The sequence below is a fragment of the Pollicipes pollicipes genome, unplaced genomic scaffold, assembly GCF_011947565.3.
Source record: "Pollicipes pollicipes isolate AB1234 unplaced genomic scaffold, Ppol_2.1 Scaffold_7231;HRSCAF=8579_pilon_pilon_pilon, whole genome shotgun sequence".
Classification (NCBI taxonomy): Eukaryota; Metazoa; Arthropoda; class Thecostraca; order Pollicipedomorpha; family Pollicipedidae; genus Pollicipes; species Pollicipes pollicipes.
The window spans coordinates 35,938,425-35,955,905 of NW_023597034.1; the positions used below are offsets into that span (position 1 = coordinate 35,938,425).

A 17,481-nucleotide genomic window follows, 5' to 3' on the forward strand; every position below is an offset into this window, starting at 1 on the left:
AGTTTTCCGAAACGTACATTACGCATTTTGGACCGGAGTGTAGACATAACATCTGGATAGATATACGCAGACCTCAGCAGTCACACCCAGAAGCCCACACAATATCGCATGCCCGCGCTGCCAGGTACCTGACAATGCCTTAAGGCGCGCTCGGGTGGGGCAGGGTCAAATTGACCCCGGAAGGTTTTACCGGAATAGTTTACGAAAAGCGCGGCGTAGCCGCGTCAAATTTTCCATAGCTATAAACAGTTGAATAGCGGATCGCCCGGCATCAGAAAATTTAGATGTACCTTGTAAGGTCGCGGGGCCTTATGGCAGGTCAAGTCAGGCCATGGATTCAGGAAAAACAATTTCTAGGGAATCGTTTAATCCGATCCAACAATGGAGTGTTAGACGAAGCCATTCATCTCTGAAATGCTTTCTTAGGCAACACAACAATTAAATTTACAAATTACATTGACCTAGGGCCATACATAAAAGCCAGACCAAGGTAAAAACCAACCAGTTTTATTACTCTAGGGCTTGCTGAATGGGGTAGTTTCTGGTGCTCATTTCGAATTTATTGATCGCGGGAACCGCATTATACACCTTCCATGGACTTCATAGGGGTCAGGATAGGTCACTGACATGAAATGATCCAGTCAACGTTTCGTTTTCAGGAACATACTGCCTGGCGTAGTATTTGTCGCTTATTCAGATACAAAACTGAAAACAGTCTTTTATAATTTCGGTCACCATGGCCTTCAAAAGGTCAAAAAGGTTACTGACCGTAAGTGGGCACGTGACCTTTTCCTTAGAGCAGTTATCTAGGCTCTGGGAGATCTATGATGATCAGCCTGAAATTTTCCCTTGTTTGACCTTACTTGACTCAAAGGTCATGCTCTAGGAACTTCGACTTAGGTGAGTTTACGTCTAGGTCATCATAGCCTGTGAATTTGGTGTCTCTAGCTCCTTTAGTTCCTGAGATCTCAGGGGGTCAAATTGACCCCTCATCCGAGCGAAGGGTATCCAACCGGCCTCTGGGCGCGTGTAAAACTTGAAAAGTTCGATTTCGCGTGTTTTCACTTTCGCGGTGACCAATCTCCTGCTTCTTGATTCCTGCTTATTAGAAAAACCCGCGCTCATGGCTTCCGTCGTGATTCGCTTCGGGGCTGAATCCCCTTGTGAGACAAACGGCACGTCTGGTTCCCAGCTGAATTCTCGCGTATGTCGGCCCAATGACGTCAAAATAAAATCAGCTGGCATCATTCCTCACAGCTGACTGCGGCGCCCAATCCACCACAAAGAAAAGAAAGGTTGAATGTATTGTGTCAGCTACTCTGGTGCCAGCTTTTCAGCCAGGTATGGGGGGCGTAAAAGATGTGGTTGATTCTTGGGTTGAATTATAACGAGCTTCCGCTGTTGTTGGGAATTTACGTGGATTCTATCCTAATATATATGTGAGCCTACCAAGGGCGGATCCGGGGGGGAAGGGGTGTGAGGCCATTCTGCTTTGTTGATGTATCGTGCAGCGCATATGTCATGTTTGACGCATTCCAGCTAGTCCACAAAAATCCGTCCACTGCAGGACGCGTGCAATCAGTGTGTTGAACATCTGGGTGATGTTTGCCGAGCTCGGGACAGGCCAAATAGCTAAACTTTCACTGCATTTTTATTAAAATGCTTCAAAGACACTTGCTTGAAATGGTATTTGCAACATCACAATTCCTTCAAGCAACAGCTTTCCATGTACTGAAATTGGTGTGCAGATCAGTGAGCATGTGCAGGTTTGCCAAAATATGAGTGTTCAGTATTACAGTGTACTTTTGCTGAAATTTCAGCAATGTTGCTGCCATTCTGGCTGTGCCAGGCATGTTTGGCATGGAGTATATTTGGATGTCCATGATCCCTCTACCTTTCTAACTGGTGTTTCCTTCTTGATCAGAGATAAGTGTCATACTACTTGGTATGAAATTGCCAGTTATTGCCTAGATTGCCATCAGGCCATTTTCCCAAGAAGTTGATGAAATGTTTCACTGTAATCTACTTCTGATAAAGTCAACAGCCATTCTTTTACATATGCATTCATATTTATTTGCTAGCCATTAGGTTAGTCTTTCCATTGATCAAAAGCTGTAGTCTAACAGTGTTGCTATTTTTGTGTGGTTTTCCCTGTTACTGCCACTTGTTGGTATGGTTCAGTTTCAAGCAAATGAAAGCAGAGAATCAAAGGAACTGTTATACCTGGCTGCTGCCAGCCAAGTTCACTGCACTGATGTATGCTCATGGCTAAAGGGAGTGCTCCACATTTATATATGGTTTTGAACTGAAATAGCTATCTTAAAGACCATTCAGTGCTGACCAGAATCCTGCTGTCCTAAAGACCTGTGCCCCACTAGTTTCTGAAGTACATGCCCACATAAATAGGGAAAAGTATCATGGGAGATTATTTCAGTTGCCTTGATGTTAGTGACATTATATTCATAATGTGTGTTGATGAATGAGTGATGTAAAAGCGCTGCATTTTTTCAAATGAAAGGAAACATTAGTATTAAACATGGCACACTGAAACAACACACTCTGAGACTCTGTGTCCTGAAACACAGGTGCATATATATGTATGGGTTTGCAATTTATGACAATTGCAGGCTGTGCACATGTACCCTCCAAAATGGCAGGTGGTTATGCACCAGGCTTATATACCTTTCAAAATGGAGAGTGGTTATGCACCAGGCTTATACGCCTTCCAACATGGCCAATGGCTACAATACGCACAGCCAGAGAAAAACAATGCACAAAAAATGCAAATGAATGTGCCATGGATGGCCACCTACTTATGCTCCACCACAAATATGCTACTCATGCTTTACCATGGTCACACTACTTATGCTTTATCACGGTCACGCTACTCACGCCCCACCAGCTAACTGGTTTTAAAAATGACTAAACACATTCATGCCCTCCACCTCCTGGACAACGCATGAGGCCCGCACGTCCCAGCCAAATAATAGAGACAGGCAGCACTCTCAACCGATTTACCGAGCCAGCGCAAGTAGAATGCCTGACAGACCCGTCCAGGCCGGCCAAAAGGGATCGGAGTCAGTCACTCCGCTGACTCCGGATGATAATACAATGTATTCATGGATTTTGATGTGCTTTTACCCATATTGTGAAACATGATAATTTATGTTGCAATTCATTTATGTTTTTGTCCTAAGAAACCCTTCTCTCTAATTTGCCGGGGCAAAGTTATGGGCTGATGTTACTCCGGTGTCCTGATGTTTCTGCCTGAGTGAGATAGCTGTCTCTGAACAGTTTTTTGACTTTTTATAGCAACGTTTTTGGACTTTAAGGTATATTTTTGTAATGTCTGAATTACCATTTCTATTTTCACACCCATAAGTGACAAATTTAGCTTGATTTGAATCCCTGGCTGCCATTTCATTTTTGTACTCTGGATACCAGATAGTGGCCAAAAATCCAACCACTTGGCGATTCTGGATGAGTACGAATAAGTCCTTCGTCATAATCGTGATGCCTATCTCTATACAGCTTCTTTCCAAATGTTTACAAATCTGTTCAAGGCATGAGCGCGACCAGAATATTTATGCACTTGACAAATCAGTCACGAGGAGGCGAATAATTAAAACCAATTGCAGAGTTTTGCTATGCTCAACCTCCAACCTGAGCTGGGAGGCGGGCGCAAGCCGCTGAATAGTTTACACGCTTCCGACGCTGAATTGCGAGTGATTCTCTCATTTGCGTTGCCATGCCAGTGGTGGCACATGCAAAGGCAGCCGTTTAGGGCGTAGGAAGTGAGAGCTTTCTACGCCCTTATTTAGCAATACTGTGCAATACTATGCTAATCTACAGACCGGTGCGATTCTGCCCCTCGTTTTTCGTTTCCCAGTATTGTTCAAAGGAGATCCCATTCAACATCCACACACTCCATACACGATTTATCGTAAACCTAGGTGGCAACGTGGGCTGCTTGCTATTGGGTGTCCTAGTCTGGTAGGTGCAAAATTTGTTCTCTTGCAGATATGAATACATGGCTCCTGATGGAAGCAGCAAGTCTCAAACTGGTGTACCTTCTGGCTTAATTTTGTCCTGACAAGGAAAGATACCATGAGTTTTTCCAAAAGCCGTTTTTGTTGCATGATGATAGAGTACACAAAAATTAATTTTTCCTAGTCACAATGCTGGAGAGCAAAATATCCTGGTATGCATTATACCAGGAAACATCAAGGTTTCCAACTCTTCCAGTAATGGGTCAAACCGAGGACTTGGCTGTCAGGGCTGTCAGGGAGACCATTTCTGAGGTGCCACTCTACATGAGGCAACAACAAAGTGCTAGACAAAGCCATACATTGCTGAGGTAGTTTTTAATACCAACAATATACCAACTGAATTTAGGAATACAATTTCCATCAACCCAGGGTCTGGCATGAAGGCCAGGCAGAGCTCAAAGCTAACCTGCCCTTTTGCTTAAAAACTTGTAGAGCTTTTTCAGATTTACTTATGACAGGAGCCCCAGCTGGCATGTTCCATGTATTTTTAAAAGTAAGATGAGGTCACTAACATAAGATGATCTGGACCAGTATTTGGTTTTAGGAACATACCACCTGGCACAATCCCTGATGCTTATTTGAATGAAAAGATCATATTCTTGAAGGTTTTTTGGTCACCTTAGCTTTGCAGAGGTCATACCAGGCCGCTGGTCTTAAATGAATGTCATTGATTTTTCGTTTAGAACAGGTTTTTAGATCCACAGTGGTGGCATGAGGAGGTCTGGGGGCACTGTGGACCTAAATCTGGAGTTTGATGTTGTTTGACCCTATTTGACCCCAAGGTCATTAACCTCAAAGTTGGACACAAGTGGACTCATGCACAGGCCATCCCACCCCATCCATTTGATGTTGTTAGCTATCTTAATTTCCAAGATCTTAGGGTGTGTGTGTGTGTGTAAAATTTACCCCCACCCGAGCGAAGGTTATTTGACCCGGGCGTATGTTGAGCTACCAGGAGAAACGATCTTTCCAATTAGCAGTGGGCATTCGCAGACTGCGTGCATGGGTGCATCAATATGTAGTTTTTGGGATATCTCAGCTGCTAGATCATACCTTGCGCATATTAATGCTTCCAACAGCCAGGGTGTTGTGTTGTCCAGCTGTGGCCGATGGCCAGCAACCTACCGCCACCTCACCCACCACTGCCGCACGCAGCCGGCTGTACCTGTGACCTGTTTCAGGCCGGGCCGCCCAGGTAAGTCGATGCGGTCCAATGAGCGCGACATGTCGGTGGTGGCGGCGCAGCGCGCCGACCTGGAGGGCCGACTAAGCCACAAGTCGCCGCGCTCCGCCCTGCGGGACGACCGGCCGCGCGAGCGCTGGTTCAAGCTGCGTCACAACCTGCTCTTCTACTACCGCCTCAACGAGCACGGTGGCGTGTCGGAAGACGAGGGGCCGGCCGGCCTGTTCGTGCTCGAGAACTGCCACGTGCAGCCGGAGCCGTTCGCCGCCGATCTGTCGTTCTGCTTCAGTGTCACGCTCAACAGCGACCCGGAGCGGCGCCACCTGTTCGCGTGCGTGAGCGCCGCCGCCGTGGCGCAGTGGGTGGACGCGCTGCGCGCGGCCAGCTACGAGGCGCGGCGCGCGCAGCTCCGCCAGCTGCGCAGCACCCTGCTGAACCTGACCGGCTCGGACCCGCTGCGGCCCTACCCGGGCGCGCGCACGCTCAAGAACGTGGCCAGCCGGGAGGAGGAGAGGCTCGGCGGGCGGGCCGGAGCGGGCGCGCGCACCGCCACCTTCTACAGTCACCTGGTGACGCCGAGCCTGCTGGACTGAGGCGGGACTGGGGCGGTCGCGCTGCCTGCGCGCGCGCGGGTGTGCTTGGAGCGGGAGGGGACGCGCCCGCGTGATCATGTGACTGGGGTGGTCGCGCAGCCTGCGCGCGCGCGGGTGTGCTGGGAGCGGGAGGGGACACGCCCGCGTGATCATGTGACTGGGGTGGTCGCGCAGCCCGCGCGCGCGGGTGTGCTGGGAGCGGGAGGGGACACGCCCGCGTGATTTCCCCGCGATGTGGGGCGGTCGAGTACCGTTGCCATACGGTGGTGCGTCTAGTAGTAGCAAAAATGTCACATTCATAGCTCTGAACAGAGGTGGATGAACGACATGCTGTGAACACAATATGTTGGACCGCGGGCCACCAGGTTACTTTCACGCTATCGCCTCATGGTGCGCCACGCTTTGGTCTCATGTTGCAAAATCATCGTCCAATTGTCGTGTTCTGTTCATCTTGTTTATACGTTCATTACACTAGGATCCAGGAAGGTGTGACATGAACATAATATTGCAAGAAGTGTTGCAGGATTAATAGTAAATCGCAGTTTTTCCTCACAACACAAACGACATAACAGAAGGGTGCGCACGGATGTTGGCGCATATGTGCAGTGTTTATTCCATATTATCTTTGTGTGTAAATCATCACGTTAATTAACCTCATGAAATATCAGCAATTCAACGAGGGATGCGCAGGGATGTTTTGTCCTATTTGTTGCGTGCATGGCATCTGACTTCTGTGCGGACCTCAGTGCAGCTCGCCAAAGGTTGTGTGGGGCCTGGTTCGGCGTCCTTGCCGATGAAAACGCCTGAAGTGGTAGGCAACCGTTCACGGAGACCAAACGTGGAAAGATAACTACGTGGATTTTCCGGAATTATAAGCGCCAAAATGACCGCGTGCGAAGCGAAATGACGAAATGGATTGTCTTCCATGAACTATCTGTTGCTGGGACGATGCATTTCTTTTAGCCCTTGTCAGTTGTTTGTTGGTTGTTAAAGATGGCAAAGTATTGGGCAATCAAATATATTTATGATCACAGATATAGTGTTGACGATTGCCTTGAAGCTGGCTTGAAGTTGGGTGAGCATGCGATCTTACGGAGCATTCTCTTCATACACCATCCTTGACCGAACCGAGAGCAGCACCAGAGCTGAAGCGGACTGTCTTGTTGCGCCGCCCGAGCTCAGCATCTGATACGGTGCAGCTGACCGAGTAACCGCCATATCCGGTCCTGCGGCACCAGCACCTCAGCGGCTGTTTGTAGCGCGGAGCGCCGGTCCGGGGAGGACCGAGACGGCCCCCTCTCGGCCGACGGGGAGGACCGGGACGGCCTCCGCTCGGCCGACAGAGGGGGGGGGGGGGGCGAGACGGCCTGCTCTCGGCTGACGGGGAGGACCGAGGCGGCCTCCTCTCGGCTGACGGGGAGGACCGGGACGGCCTCCGCTCGGCTGACGGAGCGTTTCCCACTTGATGGCGGCCTGCGAACATTTGCAACAGTGTGCGAACAGAGGCTGAGAAGGCCGCCCAGTTCTCGGCCTGTTCGGCTCTCACCTGCCGGGCCCGGCTGTTGAGCCCGTGGCGGGCAGGTGACCGCCGTTCCTGTTCCAGGGGCTCTGATGCTGGCCGCCGTCCGTCGTTCCGGGTCCGTGCTGCGCGCCGCTTCTGTCGCCAACATGGCCGCTCGAGCACAACCCAGCTCCAACATGGCCGCATTCCGGAAGACGCTGGCCGAGTCCAAGCACGTGGTCGTGCTGACAGGTGGGCGAGGAGCTACCAGGCCGTGGCCGGGGCCGTACCGTGCCATCTTACGTCAGGGGTCCTGATGTAACGCTTCAACCACAGTCTACCCTCGGTGACATCCATGCTACAACCGGTGCCGATCGATTGAATGATACCGTGTCTCAGTTGTAACCTCGGTATAACGTACCGTGACCTCGGTGTGACCTGCCGTGATCACTGTGTAGCCCGCTCTGATTTCAGTTGTAACCTCAGTACCGTGACCTCGGTGTAACCTGCCGTGATCACTGTGTAGCGCGCTCTCATCCCTGACGTGTATGACCCACTGACGTATGCGTGCCTTTTCGCGTTCACGTTACCCGCCGTGGCCTAAGCGCGACACGGCGGTGACCTCTGGTCGGCCATGACCTGACCTCTGACCCAGGTGCCGGCGTGTCGGCCGAGTCGGGCGTTCCGACCTTCCGCGGTGCCGGCGGCTGGTGGCGGAGGTACCAGGCAGAGAACCTGGCCACGCCCGGCGCTTTCCGCGAGCAGCCGTCGCTCGTCTGGGAGTTCTACCACTACCGGCGACACCTAGTCTCCGCCACGAACCCCAACAAGGTCAGTAGTCGACGTTCCGGGTGCGGAAGTGCCGCTTTCGTCTCCTTTGAGGCCCCATGGGTCATGGCCTTTAACCTGGTGGCAGACTCCTTTTTGTCGAAGTTGTTTGAGCTGTTACCGCACGACTCAGTGGCGACCCCAGGCTTGCTGTCGAGCTGTCTTGGACACAGAAAAGCTTGCGATGTATTTGGGGGTAGGGATACAGAGTATGACGTGGTCCTCATGGGAGCTGTCCGGTCGTGCAGGCGATGCGCCCTTAAGCCCTCCCGCCCTCCCCATTCTCTCGAGACGCCCTCTCGGTTTACGTCTGAACGCGATTCTCCGCCTGCACATTTTCTGTGGTGTCCATGCCTCCACGAAGTAAATAGTTCAACCTGATGTAACTCTTAGCTGAACGCAGTGATGATGCCGGCTGTCGTCTGTCCGCGCAGGCGCACCAGGCGATCGCGGCGTTGCAGGCGCGGCTGGCGGCGGCCGGCCGGCGTTGTCGCGTCATCACGCAGAACATCGACGGCCTGCACCAGCGCGCCGGCTCGTCGCACGTGCTCGAGCTGCACGGCGCGCTCTTCAAGACGCGCTGCACGCGCTGCGGTGACGTGCGCGAGAACTGGGACGACCCCATCTGCCCGGCGCTGGCGGGCACAGGGTGAGTCGAGGAGCCGCTCGGGGGGCAGGGGGGGGGGGGGGTGAGCGGCCCTGTGGCTACCTCTCAATCTGTCATCGCCAGAGCTCACGCCCCGTGAGCGGCAGGAAACCGGGTGTGGGCGCACGAAGCTCGTTGTTTCTTTTGGGGTGTTAGTTGGCGCATTGTTTTTTGCCCCGTCGTAGAGGCTAGCTGGGGTAGAAGGTTTCCGTTACATGAGGCTGTAAAACGCTATCGGGCCGTTTAGTGTTGTTATATGTCCACCAAGGGGCGCTGAATGCTTAGGTTAACATCGATATTTACATCCCAGTTAAGTTCATGATCGGAAATGTCTAAGCGTGGCCAAGCGTCACAAGCGCCTAAGCTTGCCGACGTAGTTAACCGAAGTGTTACAAGTGTCGAAGCCTCGTGCCATAAGTGTCTGAACCGGACTAAGCGTCTGAGCCAGACCGGGCGTTACTAACCGTCCGAGCTGCTCGGCGCGTCGTCGGCGCCTGAGCTGAACGGGGCGCGTGCGTGGCGCCGCCAGCGCTCCGGAGCCGAACGCGCCGGCGGCGCACATCCCCGAGTCGGAGCTGCCCCGCTGCCAGGCGGCCGGCTGTGGGGGACTTCTGCGGCCGCACGTGGTCTGGTTCGGCGAGAGCCTCGACCCGGACGTGCTGGAGCAGGCCCGTGAGTGAAGTGCCGCCGGCGGCGGTGAGGCCGGCCGTTTATCACACGGCGGCGCCGGCGTGGGGGGAGCTGCGTCAGCTGGGTGGTGTGTGTGTGTGTGTGTGTGTGTGTGTGTGTGTGTGTGTGTGTGTGTGTGTGTGTGTGTGTGTGTGTGTGTGTGTGTGTGTGTGTGTGTGTGTGTGTGTGTGTGTGTGTGTGCGTGTGCGTGTGTGCGCGTGTGCGTGTGCGTGTGCGCGTGCGTGTGTGTGTGCTTGGACGTGAGCGTGGGCGTGGGGATGTGCTTGTGTGCTGGTGTGTGCGCGTGTGCGTGTGCGTGTGCGTGTGCTTGGACGTGGGCGTGGGGATGTGCTTGTGTGCTGGTGTGTGCGCGTGTGTGTGTGCGTGTGCGCGTGCGTGGGAGCTGGCCCTGTGAGTAGAGTGTGTGTTCGGCGTGTCACGCATCTCCGGTGTAGCGTGTGCCCCCGTGGCGCGGAATCTGTGTATGTGTCCTATGGCCGTGGGCGCTGGAGAATGGGAGTGGGGGTGGGCATGTGTTTGATGAACCTTTGTGTGGTGGTGTGCGACATGGCTCGGTTATATATATATATATATATATATATATATATATATATATATATGATTGGCCTTCAGCAATGAACGTGTCTCCATTTAGCTTATCACCTGCGCCCGTGTGACCCACAGACACCGAGCTGGAGTCGTGTGACCTGTGTCTAGTGGTGGGTACGTCATCGGTCGTATACCCGGCGGCAATGTTCGCCCCGATGGTGGCCGAGCGTGGGGTGCCTGTGGCTGAGTTCAACCTGGAGCCGACGCCGAAGACGGGCGAGTTCGGGTGGGTGCCGCGCGTGGCGCAGGCGCCGGTGCCGTCGGGTGGCGGGCTGCTGGTTTGTGATGGCGCGATGTGGATCTCGTTATTCTGGCTCGTGTGGAAGGCTTGCTGTAGACTGATTATGATATAATGTTTCGTGACCTGGGTGCCACAATTACGCAGTTTAATGTGAAGGCTTCGTCATCAAGCTTCTACGCGCCTGTCACGTTTCTTCGTGTAAGATGTAGTGGTAGTCAGATATGCTTTACCATAAGACGTGCGAGCGCGTCCTGTGAACACAAATAATGTGCTTCACAAGTTGGAACTCAGGTGAAAAGGAGAGACTCACTCACTCATGTGAAAGCTCATGTAAGATTCCTTCCCTGACATAACTGGTGACCCCGGCCGTTTCAGGTACCACTTCGCGGGTCAGTGTGGTGACACGCTGCCGGAAGCCCTGGCGCCCTGACCCGACTCTGCTCCTGGCCAGTCATACACGCGACTCGTGCACGAGTCCCAACTGTGCGCACGCGCGAACTCTGTACCCGTGATGATAACGAGGTGGTGGCTGTTAAAAAAGCGCCCGCTGGTGGCTGCTAAGAAACGTCCGCGGAGAGCTGATGTAATGCATGCTCCCACGGTACGCCCGCGTCGGCCTGTTTAGCGGGCATGAATGGCTGTGCGCGGGCGCGTCTGCTTATGGAATGCAATATATCTCCAGGAGATAGTCTGAGCACTTAGAGATAGACACACACAAGAGATAGCACTGAGCACTGAGCACCACATCGCCGCGCCGCGCGCAGTGTGCGCATCCCGGTGCTCTGGGTGCCGGTGCGCTGGAGCCTAACGCAGGCCGCCGCCGTCCGGCACCCGTCCCGACGCTGCTGCCGGCCGACGTCAGCGCCCCGGGTCAGGTGTTCTTTGGTTCGCTTCGGGGGGTTCGACTGCCGGGAGAGTTGATTTCCCACGCACATTATCAGCCGTACATCGGTTTACAACTTGTTTGTTCTTTTTTGTGTGTGTGCAAAAGTGGTGAACGTATCAGAATGCGTTCAACCGTTATTCCCATCATGCCTAATTTCATTACCTTCACAGCCACAAGCTCTCTGCCCATGTAGGTCACGAGGCTAATATTTCGTTCGAATCGATGCTCCGCAACTGTAAAGCCTTCTCCTTTAATACACAGACGACTAAATGCTGTCGATACCGGTTGATACCAAGGTTACATAAGATTCCCTCTTCACGTGAATTGGTCGATGCAACGACCGCGCCCAGTTTTTTGTGTTTTGTTTTTAGATAACGCTGTCATTAAAGATCACGTTGAAGCTTAGGTTGACGTGTAAGCCGATTTTTTAGCATTTCGAAAATGTATTCTACCAATCTAGAAACGCCCAAAACGCGTGGTGTTACCAAATGGTAGTTGAACGGATGCTATCCGGTGTAAGCAACAGGGCCATGAAGAGTCGCTCATGCCCCAAATAGAATCACTCCTTGGACTGCTGCTTCTGGGTGACATCTGATCGACCCAGTGACTCTGCGGCTTCAAGCGCGGTTAGGATCGGCCGCCATGTCACACACCGCCGTACCGAAGGATGGAGAACTAAAGCCGGCAGCGTCCGGTGCCGAAACTGCGACGGCTTCAGAGTCTGCGCTGGCGGCGACGGCGGAGCCCTCCCAGGCATCCCGCGAGGCCGTAAAGTCTGCCGAGTCCCAGCTCGACGGCAAGGCCGGTGGCCAGGGGGAGGTCAACGAACCTCCACCACCGCCCGCCGGACCTCCACCGCCGGTCTCCGGGTCCTTGCCGCCGGCCGACGGGCCTACGCCGCCGGCCGACGGACCTGCACCGCCGGCCGACGGGCCAACACCGCCGGCCTCCGGGACTCCACCGCCGACCTCGGGGCCTCCACCGCCGGCCTCCGGGGCCTCGCCGCCGGCCGACGGGCCCTCATCACCGGCCTCCGGGCCTCCACCGCCGGCTGACACTGCCGCCGTGCCCTCCCAGCCGTCTGTGGCAGCTCCAGAGTCGACCGTAGCGTCGCCGGCGCGGTCAGATGGCGCCGGCGACTCCTCCGAGTCGGGCGCCGCCAGCCGGTCCCACTCATCCGATTCGCTGGTGACCGAGACGGGCGACGGGGAAGAGTATGAGGACAGCCCAGCGCTGGCGGGCTCGGAGTCGGAGCTCAATGGCACGGGGCGCGACGAGACGCACGAGCTGCTGCAGGAGCTGGAGACGGACGCCGTGGATCCGAACGACGGCTTCAAGGTACTGGACGAGCTCTTCACCGGCGGCAAGATCAACGAGGTGCAGTACAAGGACCTGCAGCGGAAGCACAAGTACCTGCAGTCGATGTTCTGGGTGTGCGTGCAGAACAGGGCCGGACTGAGGGACGACATTAAAGAGACGAACGCCTTTTTGCACGAGTTGAAGGAAAAGGCCAGGCTAGAGGAATCGAGTAAAGACAAGAGGGATCCCGTGGAAGAATTTCCTGAAATCCACACGGTAGCTGATCTTGAAGGCAAAAGTGTGGACGACCTTAAAAGGTATTTGGCGTCGTTTGAGCAGCAACGTAAGTCATTGGATAATTCGATCTATCAAATCAAATTTAAAACCAGGCACATGCAAGAGGAGCGGGAGCAGCTAAAGGAGAAGGTTGATGCAGACAATGTGTCTAGTTCAAAGATCTACTTGAATAGTCCCGCGATGCTGGAGAAAGAGGTTCGCGAAATCGGTGTTGAGATACGCGTTCGCAAGCAAGAAATCCGCAACCTGATCGACGACATCGACACCCGCGAGCGACTCGTTCCACAGAAGGAAGCCAAGATCAAGAAGCTGGAGGAGAAGATAGCGGTGCTACAGGATGAGAAGGAGGGGCTGCTGCCGAAAATGGTGCTCGTCACCCGAGACGCGGACCGCGAAGAAAAACACTGCGCCAAACTGAAGAAGCAGATGGAGGCGCTGGGGTCGGAGGTATCCGTCGTCATCAGCGAGCTCAAGGAATCCACCGACGCCTCCCAGAAGATCGACAACGAGCGGAACGAGCTGATCAAGGCCATGGACAAGGAGTACAAGCTACTGGACGCCAAGTCGAAGGAGTGCGCGAACCTGTCGCGCGACACGACCACCTGTCGGGAGCGAGGCGCGCTGCTGATGGACGAGAAGAACCGCGTCGAGGCCAGGCTGGCCATGTTGGCCAGCGAGATCCGCCAAGAGACGCTGAGCGAGCGCGACATGCACAAGGCGCTGGAGCGGGTGGAGCGTGACCTCCGCAGCGGGGAGCAGGCGCTGCGCGCGCAGCGCGACCTCCTGACGGCCACCAAGAACGAGATGGACAAACTGACCAAGCAGGTGCAGCAGCAGAGCCGGCAGGCGAGCGAGCTGCCGGCGCTGCGGAAGGCGTTGCAGAAGGAGGTGGACATCGCGCACGGCGACAGTAACATGCTGGCAACGCTGACATCGGTGGAGCTGCAGAACCTTAAGCGCCTGGCCAAGGAACGAGCCCGGCTGATCCGACAGCAGGAAACGCTGACCAAGTCGCTGGACACGCTGAGCAGGCAGCACAGCAATCTGATCCGGCAGCGGGACACGAATGCCAGGGTCCTCCGGAAGCTGAGCGGCGAGGTGGAGCGCAACGAAGACGAGCTGCGCAACCGCATCACCGTGGTGGCCAAGTTCAAGAAAAAGTACGAGGAGACTGAGAAGCAAACCAAGGAGCTGTCCGACCGCTACGAGCTGATGAAGAAGGAGCGAGACGAGATGTCGGCTCAGCTTAACATCTCGCTCACCAACTGCGACGAGCTGCTGAAGAAGACGCAGATCCTGCGCTCGCAGCAGGACACCATGCTGAGCAGGAAGCTGGAGCTGGAGCGGCAGCACGCCGTCACGCGCCAGAATACGCTGAAGACGATCCTCGACAAGACCATGACGCAGAGCACGATGAACCAGGAGAAGGACGCGATGAAGGAGTTGGAGGCTACGTGCGACCAGCTGGACATGATGATCACTTGCAACCAGGCGGCGCTCAACGCCATCAAAGAAACGGTCATGTCCGACCTGGAGGAATACAAGCGGCAGGTGGTGGACCGGAACGAGCGGGGCCTGCTGCTGGTGGAGCGCGACGAGGAGGTGTGCGCCTTCCAGGAAAAAATCAGCCTGCAGGAGCTGTTCATCGAACGTGGCTATGGCCAGCTGGACGCCATGGAGAAGGACATCTGCGAGCTGAACACGATAGTGCGCTCCGAGCAGCACCACATTAAGTGCTTGCGGGCCAAGCGCGCCGAGATGGACACGATGGAAGCCGGGCTGGCGGCCACACGCTGCCAGCTGCAGCAGCTCAACGTGCGCGCCGGCCGTGCGAGCGACGAGATGGAGACGCCCGCCCTGCGCCGGTGTCGCCATCTGGCCGGGCCGGACCGCGCCGACGACAACATCCCGGCGCACCTGTGTCGCATCGAACTGCAGCTGTACGAGGCCGAGCTGCGGCTGCTGGAGCGCCAGATGGTGGACGCGCAGCTGGAGCGCCTCGTCGGCCGGCTGCGCGCAGAGATCAACGCTACGCGCGCCGACTCGGAGCGCCTCGCCAAGCGCGCGAACGTCGAGAAGCGCGCCGCGCGCTCCAACGCGCGCCGCCTGATGGCTAGCGCCGCCGAGGCGGCCGGGGGGCGCGCCGCGGCGCGCCGCCTCTGCGAGGAGCGACTGCGGCTGACCGGGCTGCTCGAGGAGGCGCGCCGTCGCGTGGCGGCCGGCCTGCCGCCGGACGCGGCGGCGGCGGCGGCGGCGCGGCCGGCGCCGGCCGCCGCGACGCCGTCGCCACCGCCGGCTGCGCCCTCGCCGAGGCCCACGCAGTACCTGCCGGCGGCGGGCAGCGCGCTGCCCCTGCCGCGGCCGTACGGTGCGTTCGGGCCGTTCAAGCCCCAGACGCACGGCGCCAGGTTCCGCCAGATGCAGCGCATGGTGGGACGGGGTCAGAAACAGTAGCGGGGGGCCGGTGGCCCGGCCCGGCCGGACGCAGTCCGCCACCGTGCAGGAGATAGTGAGGCCTGCTCCGCGGATGCCTTCGGGCTCGAGATGGCGCCACTCACCCGACACAACTGTTGAAAATGGTGCCGGCTGAAATGAGCCCGTGCCATCGAGGCTGACTCAGTAAGTGAACGCGATGGAGCATTCGAAGACACAACCGGTGGCGTGATGCAGATTGTTATGTCATCCGTGACTGGTACAGTGACTGCCGCAAATCAACGACAGCCTAGACACGTGGTGAAGCGGAGAAGCTAAATTGTTTACATACACTAACTTGAACAGGGACGTAGGCGGCGCTCAGGACAGCTCGCGATTTCTGCCAGGGTAGCTGGCGTAGCTTTGTGACTCTCTTGAGTATGGTGGTGGTCTTTCCGGCAGCCAGTTGACGCAGCGTCCACTGTACATGCAGATCACCGGCTGGATTTGAGGTCATGGTACTGGGAGCGCTGACGGTGGCAGAGATCGTCACCAGTGTCAATAACTTGGCGTGCTACGAGCAAGCATATGAAATAAACCTGTGACTTCGCTGGTTATCTGCCGAGTTTGCCACCGTGCGCCGAGGACCAACCGACTGGATGTGAAATGTCAATAAATGTCCGCCAATATCAGGACACTTCTGGCTGCGCCGGGCCACTGGCTTTTCTTCAGGCATTACTCCGTCGTCCAAAGGAAACCCCCATATGTTCATCTTTGGCCATTTTGCGTTTTTTTACGTCGTTTGATTCGTCTCATCAGTCTGAATTCGGTCGTTCTATTAGTTAAAATTTTCACAAACTTTTAGCCCTTCAAAAAAATAATTTGTCATTTTCTCTTATGTCTTCAGAATACTGCGTGATTACGGACGCAAAACCACGTCTGTTGTCCCGCAAGGCATAAACCCATATAAAGGGAGCCATCTGTGGCTGGACACAATGGAATAAATCCGCATGTTTGGTTTTTGCGCGGCAAAATCTCTTATCTTGGAACATGGGAGATATGGCCTTTGCATTTTTCTACAAAAATTAATGTTGATTGGAAACATGGGGATTTTGTAAAATGTTTGATGTTTGGTTGAAAAAATACGGGCAGGTCGGTCGATCAGGAAACAACAGCAATGAAACAGAAGGGCTTTTGTGTTTTGTGGCACGAGGCACTTGCTGGTCGCAGCGACCAGGAAGTGGTAGCGGCATACGTTCTATATTTGGAGATGATGTGCCGCGATGTAGCTCACGTCGCCATCTGGGCAGACGATTGTTCTGGTCAGAGTAAGTGCCGGGCACTGCTGAGTGCCCTTCTGAAAGCTGCACACTCGGAGAATACCGCGACAAGATGTATTTCACTAAAATATCTTGAAACAGGCCATACATTCAGGTCCACGGACGCTGTCCACCAGACGGTGTCAAAAACCTGCGGAAAAACCACGTGGAGGACTTTCGCGACTTCGTCGAATCGTCAGTGGCGACAGGCACAAAGGTTATCAGAATGAAGCTAGGGCTCAATATGGCTCAAGTAGAAGATGGCATCAGCCGAGAACGCCTGAGCATGCTGTCAGACGAAGGGCAACGACCGTACTTGGTAAGTGTTGAGGTGGTGCAGTTCCGCCGTGGTTCAGAAGAACTATGCGCGGAGATCGCCCTGAATCAATGGACATGGACTGTCTACAGACTGACAAAGGCTACCTTTTCAGCTACGGATCCACTGGTGCCAGGAACCAGGGAAGCAGGCATTGAGAAGGAAAAGATCGGAACTATTTGCAAACCGCCCGTTCCCCATCTATCTGAGCACAAACGTGCTTTCTGGGAAAGCTTGAGGCAGCAGCCCACTAGCTCAAAGAAGACGCCAGCAGATCAACAGCCATCGCGTAGTGCCAAGAAGCGGAGTCAGTGAACAAGGCCACTCACTGACGATGAAGCATGTCAGTCCTCTATTTTGATTTTATGGCCCGCCAATTTGTTTCTTGTTTTACTGCCATTGTCTAGAATCGGTTGGATGTCTAACAAAAGTATCTTCCGCGTTTGTAAGGTCCCCAAGGATCGTTAAGAACGTATTAAGGCCAACATCAGATGTTGTACCTGTAATTCCGAACTGTACTGTGGAAACAAACGTTTCTTTACATGTTACGATAACATCGTGGTTTTGTTCTTGCATTTATTGCACGAACATGATGCGGTTTCTAACACTCCTAGTCAAAGTAATGGGGTTTCC

The 17,481-nt window shown here is 54.7% G+C and overlaps 3 protein-coding genes across 3 annotated transcripts; all 3 read left to right on the plus strand.

The window, feature by feature from the left end:
• The first annotated feature begins 1,317 nt into the window (after positions 1-1,317).
• Positions 1,318-11,008, plus strand: LOC119110276 (NAD-dependent protein deacylase-like). The gene is made up of 7 exons (XM_037234038.1): positions 1,318-1,341; positions 7,429-7,578; positions 7,982-8,157; positions 8,589-8,803; positions 9,330-9,472; positions 10,154-10,304; positions 10,695-11,008. Exons 2-7 carry the CDS (start codon positions 7,437-7,439, stop codon positions 10,747-10,749), a joined length of 882 nt encoding a protein of 293 aa, XP_037089933.1. The 5' UTR covers positions 1,318-1,341; positions 7,429-7,436; the 3' UTR covers positions 10,750-11,008.
• On the plus strand, positions 1,459-5,825 carry LOC119110056 (pleckstrin homology domain-containing family J member 1). Its single transcript, XM_037233799.1, has 3 exons — positions 1,459-1,476; positions 5,231-5,630; positions 5,721-5,825. The coding sequence occupies exons 2-3, from the start codon at positions 5,253-5,255 to the stop codon at positions 5,823-5,825; spliced, it is 483 nt and encodes a 160-aa protein (XP_037089694.1). The 5' UTR covers positions 1,459-1,476; positions 5,231-5,252.
• Positions 11,009-11,847: 839 nt separating the features above from the next.
• On the plus strand, positions 11,848-15,255 carry LOC119110057 (coiled-coil domain-containing protein 146-like). The gene is made up of 3 exons (XM_037233800.1): positions 11,848-12,006; positions 12,283-14,898; positions 15,124-15,255. Exons 1-3 carry the CDS (start codon positions 11,848-11,850, stop codon positions 15,253-15,255), a joined length of 2,907 nt encoding a protein of 968 aa, XP_037089695.1.
• The last annotated feature ends 2,226 nt before the right edge of the window (positions 15,256-17,481 follow it).